Source organism: Cebus imitator, unplaced genomic scaffold, assembly GCF_001604975.1.
Source record: "Cebus imitator isolate Cc_AM_T3 unplaced genomic scaffold, Cebus_imitator-1.0 Scaffold554, whole genome shotgun sequence".
Classification (NCBI taxonomy): Eukaryota; Metazoa; Chordata; class Mammalia; order Primates; family Cebidae; genus Cebus; species Cebus imitator.
In genome coordinates, this window is record NW_016107869.1 from 313 (window position 1) to 14,401 (window position 14,089).

Genomic DNA, 14,089 nt, shown 5'->3' on the forward strand with positions numbered 1-14,089 from the left:
GGTGACACCATCTGGAAAGAAAGAGGAAAAGAAAGAAGGGAGGGAGGGAAGGAGGAAGGGAGGGAAAGAAAGAAATAAGAAAAAGAAAGAAGGAAAGAGAGAAAGAGAGGGAGGGAGGAAGGAAGGAAGGAAAGAAGGAAGGGAGGGAGGAAGGTAAGGAAGAAAGGGGAGAGAGGGAGGGAGGGAGGGAAAGAAAGAGAGAAAGAAAGAAAAGAAAGAGAAAGAGGAAGAAATCAGTAATTCGGCCATTTGTGGTAGAAGATTGAAAATCTTTTTTGACTATTGGGTTGGAGCACTGAGATTTTTAATACTCCATACTCAAATATTTAATACTCCATATTTTTTCTGTGTTTGGGATCTACCATATAAACAACAATTTGGTAACCCTTGCCATAGAATAACCTCTCTGTCCTTTGGAAAATTGAGTTTGTTACCAACTTTCTGTGACATTTGGCCTGATAGTCTAAATTTTAGATACTGTCATATTTCACTAACACCAGAGTGAAAGAATGAAACCAGAGAAGCCACGTAGTTTTGGATAAATTGAAACGAGTAAAGAAAGGTCCCTAAACTCCACAGGTATCTACTAAAATGAAGGAGCAATAATGTATAAATGCCTCTGGCTGGCTTAGGGACCTGTGTGTCAGGAAATGGCCTCAGTGACGAGTTACCACAGAAAGCTCTGGGAACTCTTGGCAGCTTGGGTGAATGTTATAGGTATGAAAGAAAAGCATTTCAATCGTCATTTTAAGGTCTTTCTAGCCTTGGGCAGTCATATTTTTGGAAGCCCTACTTCTATCAAACATTAAATAGACCCACATGCCACATTAGATATAATTTTGCTGAAGAAAAAAATTAAAAGTACTTTTTATATTTGCTTCTTACTCATTAGCTTACTAAGTAAAATAATTTAATTTTGATTGGCTATGATTTCTCAGCATTTGTGTATACTATATTTAGGAATTATAAAATTATAAAAAGTAATCCATAATTTTAAATTGCATAAATATTAAAATTGGCAATTAATGAAAGTCATCGTGTCACTTTCTGTGAACATGTAATTATTCATTTTTACTTTTTATTTTGCAGTTTCAGTTTGGTTTCATAACATTCTTTCAGGTCTCAAAGTTTTCCAGATTCCCTGAAAGGCTCACAGGCCCTATGCCCTGTGACTCTTTCTGCCTAATGGTAAAGCAACCCTGGTAAGAGGGTGTGGTGTTAAATCTAGAAATAAGAACTGCAGGACCCCTATGAAAGAGGTCCCATACAAATCTGCCTAAACTTTCAGAAGTCGGGAGAATGGTGAAGCAGAGTTTGCGGGAATGTTATTTCTGACTTGGGCCGCCCCAGAGCCTAGTTCTTCCACAGGTGGTTGCAAACCAACAGCATTAGCATCCACTAGAGCTTGTTGGAAATGCAGAATCTCTAGTCCCACTCCAGGGTTGCTGGATCATCTGCACTTTAACTAGATAACCAGGTACCTGTTAAAGTTTGAGAAGCACTGCTGTAAGGTAGAGCAGTGGTTCTCAGTTTTGGGTACACCATAGGAATCACTTGGGAGCTTTGACAGTCCTGATGTTCTGGTTGTAGCCCAGAGCAATCATTAGTCTCTGGGGATGTGATCCAGACATCCATATTCTAAAAGCTCCCTGGTGATTCTAGGGCACAGGGTAGGTTGAGAGCCACTGTTCTAGAGTAAGGCCACAGAGGTTCCATGTTGTGTACCAGCAAGTGTACTTCAGAAAGCCACAAATATTTATTCTTTGTTTGGGATCCACTATGTAAACAACCATTTGGTAAACCTTGCCCTGGAATAACCTCTCTCTCCCTTGGAAAATTGAGTTTATTTCCTTCTTTCTGTGACATTTGGCCTGGTAGTCTAAATTCAGATACGGCATATTTCACTAAACCAGAGGTATTGTGTCTGAACATCAATTTAAGCTGAAACTGTGGGCCACAAGGTGATTTTTAATGTAAAACTCAGGTGTAGGGGGACTGTGTGTATTTCTCTGTTGAACATCAAAGCAGAAAGTTTGTGCTTATAACTACATGTTAAGGATACAGGTTTTTCTTCTTTAAATTTAGAAGTCCAATGATCTTATTAGATGCTAGGCAAGAACAACTTCCTTGCCTGATAGCCTTTCATTTTCTGATGATTCAGTTTCAGTTTCTTATAGTAAAACTTAAGTAAAATACTTCGGAACATCAATGATGTCTTCAATTATCATTGGTTTCTCCAGTGTCTTTGGGAAATTGCCACATTATACCATCATTGGCAGGTGATGTATCTCTTTGAAATGACTTTCACTGATGATACCTGCCATTTAGGGGACTGAAGAAACCACAAGACTTCTCAATCTTGTAGGTTTTTCTTATAGCTAAATTTCATAGTAAGATTCACTGAAAGGTGCACATGACATATGTAAAATGCACACGCATGTAACATTGCCTGTTCACGGTAGAGTGGGTGCCCATGAAATTGTGGTTGTTTTTCCTTTTCTTTACCTTGAACTTCCCCATTGAACCATCAACCTACCCTTGTTAATGTTTCCCTATCCCACCAGAAAGCTGTAATAGTGAGTTTCCCAGCAAATAACAATAATGAATGTTTATATATTTCAAAGACTATATTTTTCTAATTAGTAAATATAATCTCTGTTAGCAAGATAACCAAGGTACAAAGTTGATAGTGTATTTTGCTTTCTTTTGTTTTGTTTTTCATTTTACCTAACATGACATAACTACATCCTTCAATACCAAATCCCATGAAGAAAAGTGAGGCTTTATCACATCATAGCACTCATTACACTTGCATCTCAGAAAAGGCAAAAGAAATTTTAAATATCAACAATGTATATATTGGTGCTCAGTTATTAGTAGCTCAGGGGGTGGCTTATCTTGCTTCAGTATAATGCTGTATTAAATATTAAGTAAACCAACTGGAAATACATTCAACTTTATTTATCCTCTGGTTGTAAAAATTAGCAGATTTTGAACAAATTGCAAAGCTCTAGAACTAACCAAGAATGCTCACCAAATCCTTTTTTTTTTTTATCTCCCCAGTGAGCTACCTGTGGCTATATTTGTTCCCTCGGTCAGCCTTTTTCTGATTTCTCCTGTCCTGGAGATGGCCCTTTCTCTGAATGTCTCTAACACTCTGTCGGTTTCACACAGCTTAGCACTGGGTTATAGACAATTTCACAGTCTGTAATTGTTTCTTTAGTGGAAATCTTGTCGCCCTGACAGAGGGAATCTGCCTTCCATAGCTTTTGCATGCCCTCTAACACTTTAAACAGGAGAGAACAGAGAGAAGGCTAAATAAATTCAATATATTCTATTATTTTTTCCTATCCATTTTGTCTTTGGGCTCCATTTTTTCTCTGTGTTTAAAAAAGTGTGGTCTTCTTTTATGATCATCAGAATGAAGTGTTCCTGTAATCCTAGCACTTAGGCAGGAGGATAGCTTGAGGCCAGGAGTTCAAGACCAGCCTGGTCAACATAGGGAGACCCCTGTCTCACAAAACCTGAAAAAACACTTAGCTGGGCCCAGCAGCATGTGCCTGTAGTCCCAGCTACTTGGAAGGCTGAATCAAGAGGATCACTTGAGCCCAGGAGTTCGAGGCTGCAGTGAGCTATGATCAAGCCACTGCATTCCAGCCTGGGCAACAGAGTAAGATCCTGTCTCAAAACCAAATAAATATGGAATGTTATGTTTGTAGTAAATCATTTTGTTTTGTTTGGAAATTAATAAAAAACATTACAAAACATCAAGATAATAATGTATTACTGTCTGAGTCATATGAATTTCATAGATCTTTCTGTGTATCAGTTTACAAAGGACCTGACTTCAGTGATAGATTTCTTCCCCTTTTTTTTGCCTGGTGTCTCTTTTTTATTTCAAATATGAATTATTTAATATTGCTCCAAATGCCTACTGACTTTATTTTAATATCTTATTATTCTTGTATACTAAATTATTTTCACTAATATGAAGTTTTCACCTTGACATTTCCTTTTTTATCACTAGTGTTATCATTACAACAGTTCTGTACCTCTCGGATGCACTTCGTAAGAACTTCTTAAATGAAAACTTTGATTATAAGGTAAGCATTCATTTAGCTGACTCTCCTGCTTGGGCTAAAATAATTGCATTGTATTATAGGAAATTACCTAACATTTTCTTGGGCCATATTAGTTTTAACTATGAATAATAATAAAACAGTTTTCATTATGTTTGTGAACAGATGAAGGCTGTAATAATGCTTATCAACCTGGAAAATCATAGTGCCTAAAAGGAGATGGTTTTTTATTGTTACTATAAATTTTAATTCCTGCTCTTTTCTATATGATCCCTGTTTGTGACAAAGGGGACTTTGAACATAATTTTTTTACTTTTTAGAAATGGAGTTTATGTGAAGAAAACATTTACAAAGTTAACTCTTTAGTTTCTTATTTCTCTGTCTTCCCATTTTTTAGAATGAATAAATGAGAAGAAAAAAATGAAACACTGGTAGGATTGTTTAAGGCAGAACCCTCTGTATATCTATAACATAATGTGATATGCCTGGGTGCCTACAAATTCTTGGTATACCATTTTTCAAATAGCAAATGATAAATGTCAAACAAAGATGAGCAGTGCCTATCTTGGCTTTCTTTCCTAAATGATCTTTCTTTGTTATTGGCATCTTTGTTTCATATTCTGTTTTCGATAACATTTTTCATATTAAACATTTTTATAAAATTTTCTTATTGGAAAATAAGAAAATACCAAAAATCACAAAAGGAATTTTAATAGTTATATAATATTTGTCTATATTATAGCTTATAGTATGTCAAAACCTCATATTTCATTCTTATAAATTACTCATTTTATATGCATGCTTATAAAATAAATCTTTGCATATATCCCTAATTATTTCTTTTGTTCTTTTTTTGTTTCTGGGTTTTTTTTTTCTTTTCTTTTCTTTTTTTGAGACGGAGTCCTACTCTGTTGCCCAGGCTGGAGTGCAGTGGAGTGATCTCAGCTCACTGCACCCTCCGCCTCCCAGGTTCAAGCAGTTCTCTTGCCTCAGTCTCTCAAGTAGCTGGGATTATAGGCAAATACCACCATGCACAGCCAATTTTTTTTGTATTTTTAGTAGAGAGGGGGTTTTGCCATGTTGGCCAGGCTGGTGTCAAACTCCTGACCTTAGGTAATCTGCCTGCCTCAGCCTCCCAAAGTGCTGGGATTACAGGCATGAGACTGTGCCTGGACCTTAAGTATTTCTTTAGATAAATATTTATTAGTGGAATTGTTGAGTGAAAGGTTATACCAATTATATTTGATTGCCTGTTTTCCTGCAGTTACACCAACACTGGAAGAAATTTTTTTCTTGACAGATAAAGAGAAAAATCCTGTTTGCTTTAATTTGCATTTCTCACTAGTTATTACTTACTGACTAGTTACAAGTTATTGACCAAAATTCATAATTTTGTGAATTTTATGTTCTTGACTTTTATTCATTATTTTGCTTAGGGTTTTATTATATTCTTTATTTGTATGAGCTCTTCATCTATAACAGATATTAATTCTGTGTCATATTTCTCCGGGTTTGTTATTTGTCTTTAGTTTTACATGGTATCAGAGGAGAAGTATTTCCTTCCATTATGTCCTTTATTTATTTATTTAGCTAAGTTTATTTCAGGGAACTTTATTCAGATCTCTTTCTGATTCTGTTTTTTGGTATAAGAACACTTAAAAGATTTGTCTGGGTAGGGAATTTTTATATAATGTCTGAATTTAAAGCAATTAGCCTATCTGAAGAAGTGTATGCATTTTTTACAGGTTGTACGTTAAAAGGAGTTCCAAAAATGAACTCACAGGAATAAAGAAATCCATCTTATAACATATCCTCTTGGAGATTCTCAGACATATTACAAGAGGAACCACACACCTACCATTTAGCATATACCAAAATGCTTGTGAAACCTGGAATATACCTTTGGAGCAATATATACCTAGATATTAATGGTATTATTTATTTAGTTCTTTGTTATAGAAAATGTCAAGCATATGTAAAAGTAGAGAGAATAGTGTAATGAACACCTATGACGGTTCAACTATTATCAACTCAGGGTCAATCTTACTTCAGCTATACCCTCATCGCCTTACCAGTTTGGAAGCAAATGCAAAATACTGTGTCACTTCATTTGTCAATATGTTTGTAACACCATAGTATTGAAATATCTTGTTCTTGTTTTAGATCTGGGATTCCTACTTTTACCTTGCAGTCATTTTTATAAACCAGTTGTGTCTGCAGTTAGAGATGTTCACACCTTCCAAGAAGAAAAAGGTGTTAGAAAAGTAAGTATCAATGTATAAATCAGGTGAGAAATGTTGCCTCTTAAAGAGTATTTAGTTCAAATTATTCACAAACCAGAATGGCCATAACTGGAAATCACACAGTGAAGAACCAGTGACCAAGAGGTCAAGAAGCAATCTTTTCTGGACGCTGTGATATTTTAAACATGTTTGCACATTGTTTTGACCTGGCTCTTTCAGGATTCAAAATTTCTGTAGATGCAAAAAATTATGAAACACATCTATTTTACTAAACGGTTTACATAACGATTTGACTTAGAGGCATCATGAAATGTATATTAAACATCTTTAATTAAAAACTCCTTACCTTTTAATTCAGAATGACAGCTTGTATCCTAAAGACACACAAATACTTCTTTGTTCTGGAGGTGTTGTATCAGGTTTATTTTTTTTTTTTTCTATTTCAGATATGGTGACATGCGGGTAACAATGGGTTGTGAAATTTTCAGCATGTGGCAAAACCTAGGTAAGTGAAGAAAAGAGAAGCCACATCCACTATATAGCTCGTCACTGTACTTTGAAGTGTACAGCTGAAGAAAGGCAATTTACCAATGACAGCATTTGAAACCAAATGTCTAAATCAATAAACATCAATAGAAAGTAATTGACACTTTGGCATTGAAGAAGTTTACAACTAATTCTTTAAATTGGTCTCTAAGAAAAGTCACCTTACCTTTGTGTGTTTCATTTGTTAATTAATGATAAAATTTTATCATCTAGCATTCCTTCAACATTACACATATTATTTCCAGCAATGAGGTAATCTTTCAGAATTTGAAACTGTAACAACTCAGAATTTCTAGAACTCTGAATTGAAACTGTGAATCATAATAAATTTAGGTTAAACTTCATGAAACGTTGACTTGAACGTCACTACTCTTAAAAACCTGAAACCATTGTCCTATATGTAAGGAGTATAGCCAAGGGATTTTAAAAGCATCTGCAGTTGCTAAGAAACTGTTGGATACAATTGTGTTAATCTGCCAAAGCAGATAGAGTATATTATCCCAGAAAATTGATGGTACAGATCTGGTTGCATAGGAAACAATAATATTTGGGAAACAAGTTGTTTTAAAATTCATTGGCATGGGGTCCCTTTCTAGAGATTTATAACTTATTTTATTTGGTATATTAAGTATGCTGATTTTTAGTATTCATTTACTATTACTGCATCTTAATTCTCCTCTTTGATTTATTAAAGTGATTGACCTATTTGAGTTGAATATGTAATGACCTGAAAGTATCCTTTCTCTTGGGCTCATCCAAGCACAACTTGAAGATGGAAAGATTTATTTTCTGTGAATGAAAATAGAACCATTGTTGTTTTACTTCCACTCATGTTACAGACTGATTTTTGACCAGGATCATAACAGGGCTATTTTTTTTTTAATAGGTTATGTATATCCCTCAAGTATACATAGCAACTTGAGGGAGCCTTGTTATATATAATTAAGCCTGGTGTTCAGTGGTTGCTGATGATTTTAGAAAAAAAAAAAAAAAAATGAGGCTGGGAGCAATGGCTCACACCTGTAATCCCAGCACTTTGGGGGCCTGGGGCAGGCAGATCACTTGAGGTCAGGAGTTCGAGACTAGCCTAGCCAACATGGTGAAACCCTGTCTTTACTAAAAATACAAAAATTAGCTGGGCGTGGTGGTGGGCGCCTGTGATCTCAGCTGCTTGGGAGGCTGAGGCAGGAGAGTCACTTGAACCTGGGAGGTGGAGGTTGCAGTAAACCAAGATCACCCCACTATACTCCAGCCTGGGCAATAGAGTGAGAATCTGACTCTAAAAAAAAAAAAAAAATGAGTTAACATCTTGAAAACAACCTCCAACCTCCAACTATGTAAGGCCAACCAGAAAATATCATGATCTATCTTTAGATACAGATCAAAAATAGTTTTCTTATTTGGAGACTGCTCTTCTTAGTCTTCAGGTTTTATTGATTCTTTGTGTCCTTACTTTTTCAAAAGAAGATCAAGGCCCTTGTAGTGTCCATATTGCCTTTGACATTAATTTAGCAAGATGTTTTTGAAAGAATGCTGCATTGAATCTGTTTGACTGCGGTTGTGGTTGTCTAAGCTCTTTTCTGGGCTCAATTTATGAGACCAGGACAGATTCAGTTGGGTTACTAGAATGTTAAAAAAAAAACATGGCCAGTTCCTGTTCTAGATACTTGTCAGCTTTGCCATCTATGGTTATTTCCACATAAATCTATATCCAAAACATAACAGCTATGCACTTAGACCCATGACCCTTGGGCTGCTAAATAAAGCTGTCACTTTTAATCTCCCTAAACATGTCATTGTATACTTCATAAACTTTCATCCTCTATTTTGTCTTTCTTCTAAAATGAAACTATTTCTGCCTCTCTGGTTTTTATGTTAAATTTTTTCTCTTTTGTCTGAGATCTAGAGAATATGGAAAACTTCTGAAGCATATCAATCCCTATATTGCAGTATTTTGTCACACTCTAGCATCAGCATACTTGGAAGCTTGTAAGAAATGCAAAATCTCTCGCTCTACCTTAGACCTACTGAAACAGAATCTCTGGGATTGGGGCACAGCAATCTCTCTTAGTGAGTTCTCCAGGTGATTCTTATGTACTTAGCTAAAAACTGAAAAGCACTGCTTTAGTTTATCCTCTTTCTTTGTTGTTCCAGCCCTAAAGACTAGCTCAGCACAATCCTGGGACTCTGTTAGAAAAGGCACCTCCCCTCCAGCCTGGCAATAGAGTGAGACTCAGTCTCAAAAAAAAAGTTTCCTCCCTTATACTTGACTTACAGATTCCCAGCATGACAGCATGACATGGTTCAGGCATAAGGTCAGTGTAAATTTTCACTTCATTCCTTGGTTGCTGCATTGTTTCCCTAGAGTTGTGTCCTGACTGCAGAGACTTCCCAAATATTAGGTGAATTTTAAAGTTTGTTGCTATTGTATGATAGCTAGAATTAGAAAATATTCGGAAATGATAAAGCCTTTCTTCCAACATATATTTTTATAAAATGAGAAGAAGAATTAAGTATTCAGGGTGATTTTTTGATACCCTTATAGGCCTTAAATCAGCTTGTTACTTAGGAATATCAAAATGCATTAGTTATCATTTGGTTTACTTATAAATATGGCATGGTGAGAATTTGAATGCTAAAAGAGAATTTAGGTAATTATAAATTTGCCATGTTTTAATGTAACAATTCATATGACTAAGTTTATGAAGCACTGTCTATATGCAAGTGTTTTGGAGGGCATAAGAAAAAATGGTCCACACCTGTTAAAATCTTAATTTTAAAATCTTATATTTTAAACTTTTTTCCCAATTTAATTGGAACTATGAGAAAGCTTGACAAAGACAACATCATCATGTTTTAATAAAGCTAATAAGCTTTTATGAATTCATAAATCAGTATCATATATATATATATACATATATATACATATATATATACATATATATGTATATATATGTATATATATATATATTTTTTTTTTTTTGAGTTGGATTCTGGCTCTGAAACCCAGGCTGGAGTGAAGTGGCGCAATCTCGGCTCACTGCAATCTCCACCTCTTGGGTCCTGGTTCAAGCAGTTCTCCTACCTCAGCCCCCTAAGCAGCTGGGATTACAGGCACGAGCCACCATGCCCAGCTCATTTTTGTATTTTTTAGTAGAGATGGGGTTTCACCATGTTGGCCAGTCTGGTCTTGAACTCCTGACCTTGTGATCCGCCCGCCTCGGCCTCCCAAAGTGCTGGGATTACAGGCATGAGCCACTGTGCCCAGGCAATATCTTCAATATTTTTAATAGATACAAAACGCACCAACTTTTAGAAACTAGGATGAAGGGAGGAAATGCCCAAGGTCACTTAATATACTTTTATCCACTTGAAACTGCCTAGTTGATCTAATTTAGAAATGCACATTTTACTGGATAATACTTTTACATCAGATTTGGTCATTGATGTTTACCTCAGAAGTTAAATTCTTCCATATGCTAGAAACATGTTGTTTTTTTCCATTCCACTGACAACGGTGGGGGGGAAGACACATGTACTTCAGTGACTTGTCAGTTTTTAAACTAAAAGCTGTAGTATTTTAAAATCTGATCATTATATCCCTTTGCAACCTGTGAGCAATCTTCCAACCCTATGAGACGTAGAACTGCTTAGTTTTCAGCGTTATTTTTAACCATAAATCATCTGACTAGTAGACATTTAGTTGTGTGTGCTTAATATATTTTATAATTCTAAAATTACATAACAACTTATCTGTAGTATTAAAAGTGCTTTTATAATGATTATTTACATACAGAAAGTTTAACCTTTGTTCTGAATAAGTAAATATTTGAATCCTTTAGTATATTTGTAGCTCATACAACTGGGAGAAGCGAATTCTAAATTCTCTTCTGCTCTCCCCTCAGCCTTGGAGTTTTTGCAAGCAGGGCCATGAGCACCCATTTTTATGTCAACAGGAATGAATCCATGGCTCTGCTAGTTCATGCTTCAGCCCTAGTTCTGTGAAGTCTGGTTTGGAACATAGAAACAAAATCAAAAGGTTTTGTTGTCTAAAGTTTAAAAAAAAATTCCACAGGCCAACAAGGCAAGGTTTCTTTTCTTTCCCTTGAGACAGCAGTGGTTCCTGGGGACAGAAAGGCTTTGAGCTCTTGCCTGGAACTTTGAGTCATGCTGCCTATCTCCAGTGCATACAGAGGACTGAACACATCATGCCACTCATATAATTAAAATTTAGTTTTGAAGTATTTTAAAATTGTAGTAAAATACATATAAAATGTACATGTTGGCTGGGTGTGGTGGCTCACACTTGTAATCCCAACACTTTGGGAGGCTGAGGCGGGTGGATCACATGAGGTCAGGAGTTTAAGATCAGCCTGGCAAACATGATGAAACTCTGTTCCTACTAAAAATATAAAAATTAGCTGAGTATGGTGGCATATGCCTGTAATCCTAGCTACTTGGGAGGCTGAGGCAGGAGAATCACTTGAACCTGGGAGGCAGAAGTTGCAGTGAGCCAGGATTGCACCATTACACCCCAGTATGAGGGATACAGCAAGACTCTGTCTCAAAAACGAAAATAAAAGTAAAAGTACATCTTAACCATTTTTCATGGCACAGCTCAGTGATATTAAGATATTAAGTATATTCACACTGCAATGCAACTATCACTACCATCCATCTCTAGAACTCTTTTCATCTTGTAAAACTGAAACTCTATACCCAATAAACAATAACTTCCCATTCCCCTGTCTTCCCAGCCCTGGTACCACCATTCTACTTTCTGTCTGTATGAATTTAACTACTTTGGGTACCTCACATAAGTGGAATCATACAGAATTTGTCCTTTTGTAACTGGCTTATTTTACTTAGCAGATCATCCTCAAGATTCATTCATGTTGTAATGTATCCAAATTTTCCTTTTTAAGGCCGAATAATAAGCTGTTGTATGGATATACCACATTTTCTTTATTCATTCATTCCTCAGTGAACATTTGGGTTGCTTTTGCCTTTTGTCTATTGTGAATCATGCTGCTATGAAAATGAGCGTACAAATACTCTGAGATCTGGCTTTCACTTCTTTTGGGTATATAGCCAGAAGTGAAATTGCCGGATCATATGGTAATTCTATTGTTATTTTTTTTGAGGGAACTCCCCCCTCCCCACTGTTATCCATAGCTGCTGTAACATTTTACATTCTCACCAACAGAGCACACACATTCTAGTTTCCCCATTTTCTCTCCAGCATTTGTCATTTCCTGATTTTTTGATAGTGATCATCCTAATGGGTGTGAGGTGGTATCTCATTGTGGTTTTGGTGAAATAATTTCTTTCTGGAGCATAGAGGCCAACTAGTAATAAGTAAACACCTTTTCTTAAATATGATATTCCTCAGCAGTTTCATTTTCTAAGTTGAAGGACTAAAAAATGTGTTATCAAGAGCTGTGGTGGGGGAAGTCAAATATTTTCCCCCAAAACTTTACCCATCTGTGCCCCTACTTCCAAGAACAGAGAAAAAGGTTAGCCTTTACCAGTATGTTCCAGCTTTGGCTTTTATCTTTCTTGAAGGTTAAGTTTTTCTATTTTAAAATGAACTAACATTCTTACTAAATATAAAGTGAGCTCTTTGTTCCACATTTGCAAACACAGTCTCTTGTAACTGCTGTAGAAAAAAAAATCAATACTTTCCTAGCAGGCTGCTCTGTGTGCATAAATATAAAACTCCAGCAGCCCAAGTAGCAGGTGCCCTAAATACTTCAAAACAAGACCATGTGGCCAACAATTAGAGATGGAGAAAGTATACTAAATCCGTGGTTTAAAAAGAAATCATTTAAATGAAGTTTATTTTGCTGTTGCTGTACATAGTTCAAAATTGCTTTGCTGGTTCAGTAGGAATTAATTTTCTGTGGTTGGAGAGCCTGTTCAGGTTTGCAGATTCCATGTTCCAAAAGTGTGTTTTCAGCAAGTAAGGCTATTCTCATGCATTCCTGCACAATGACTTAAATATAGGTGTGGCTTCTCTGACCTTCTTACTGTTAATGGAAAAATCAGGCTACAGAATGTAGTATATGGACCTTGTTTGAATTGTGATTGTAAGAAACCAGCTATAAATGACATATTTTAAAACTATCAAAGGAAATTTTAATATAGGCTGGGTTTTAAATTAATTTAAGGAATTATTATTTGTCTTTGCTAAGTGTGATAAAGGCATTCTGAATCTGTATTTGTAAGAAGTCCTATCTGTTAAAAATGCTTAATGATGTGTGTACAAGTAGACTTATACAATGTCTCAGACCTGCTTTAAAGTACTCTAGAAAAAGAAATAGTTGATGTCTTAGGTAAAATGAGGACAAGAGTTTTGATAATTATTGAAGCCAGATGATGTATATATGGGAATTTCTTTCATTTTTAACTATTTTCTCTAGTTTTATGTACCTTTGAAATTTTTCATAGTAAAAACAAAATTTTTAAGAAGAAAATTTGATCGTATCCATAAGTGGAAGAGATTTTTTTTAAGAGATTCAAAAGTACTCATACAAGTGCATGCTAATATGGTCTTTATTAGAAAGGCCAAGAGATGCCAGGCTACAAAACGACTAAGATAGTAACATAGAAGCTCTGAGTCTCATCTACCAACTCAAGCATGGGAGAACTATTCAGGCTGGCAGGAAATGTATTTTCATTTTGTATTTCCTCCCTCTTCCATCCTCCTTTTCCCACACACACCCAAAAGCTGTGCAGCGGTTCATGTCTTACACAGTGTCAAGGCAGCAGAGAGGGCACAGCTGGGGCTCTGCTGGGGCACAGCCTCTGTGGCTGGACTTTGAGCCCCTGTGGCCATCTCCTGGGGCAGGGTTATGGAACAAATGTAAGACCTGTTCATCTCAGGGCTTGTGAGCCTTTGTCCCAACAGAAATTTTCTGCCTCCTTTTCTCTTTCTACCCCCTCAGTTTCCAGGACATCTTGATAAGATGTTCAGTGGGTTTAGGCTTTTTTAAATGACAGTAAGAGTGATTTGACTTCAGGTTGCATCAGTTTTCTACCCTGAAAAAATAACTGAGGGAAGGAATTGCAACTGATAGCTGCTAGTTACCAGCTGGAATTGTATATGTTGATAGAATGAGGAAAATACAGGGAGAGCAATGAATTTATATTTCATTGAGTTTGTCAGTCTTGAAAGCATTTATTCTTTTGGATGTAAATATACAATTAGATTAATAGAAA

The 14,089-nt window shown here is 36.0% G+C and overlaps 1 protein-coding gene across 1 annotated transcript in view; it reads left to right on the plus strand.

Annotated features, from left to right (window-relative positions):
* Positions 1-3,994: 3,994 nt before the first annotated feature.
* Positions 3,995-14,089, plus strand: part of LOC108293950 (dedicator of cytokinesis protein 4-like) — a gene marked incomplete at its 5' end in the record, with an annotated part of 85,572 nt that continues 75,477 nt past the window's right edge. The window contains 3 exons of the mRNA XM_037733889.1: positions 3,995-4,103; positions 6,243-6,343; positions 6,769-6,827. Coding sequence (XP_037589817.1) covers positions 3,995-4,103; positions 6,243-6,343; positions 6,769-6,827 — 269 coding nt within the window. The remainder of the gene's footprint in view (positions 4,104-6,242; positions 6,344-6,768; positions 6,828-14,089) is intronic.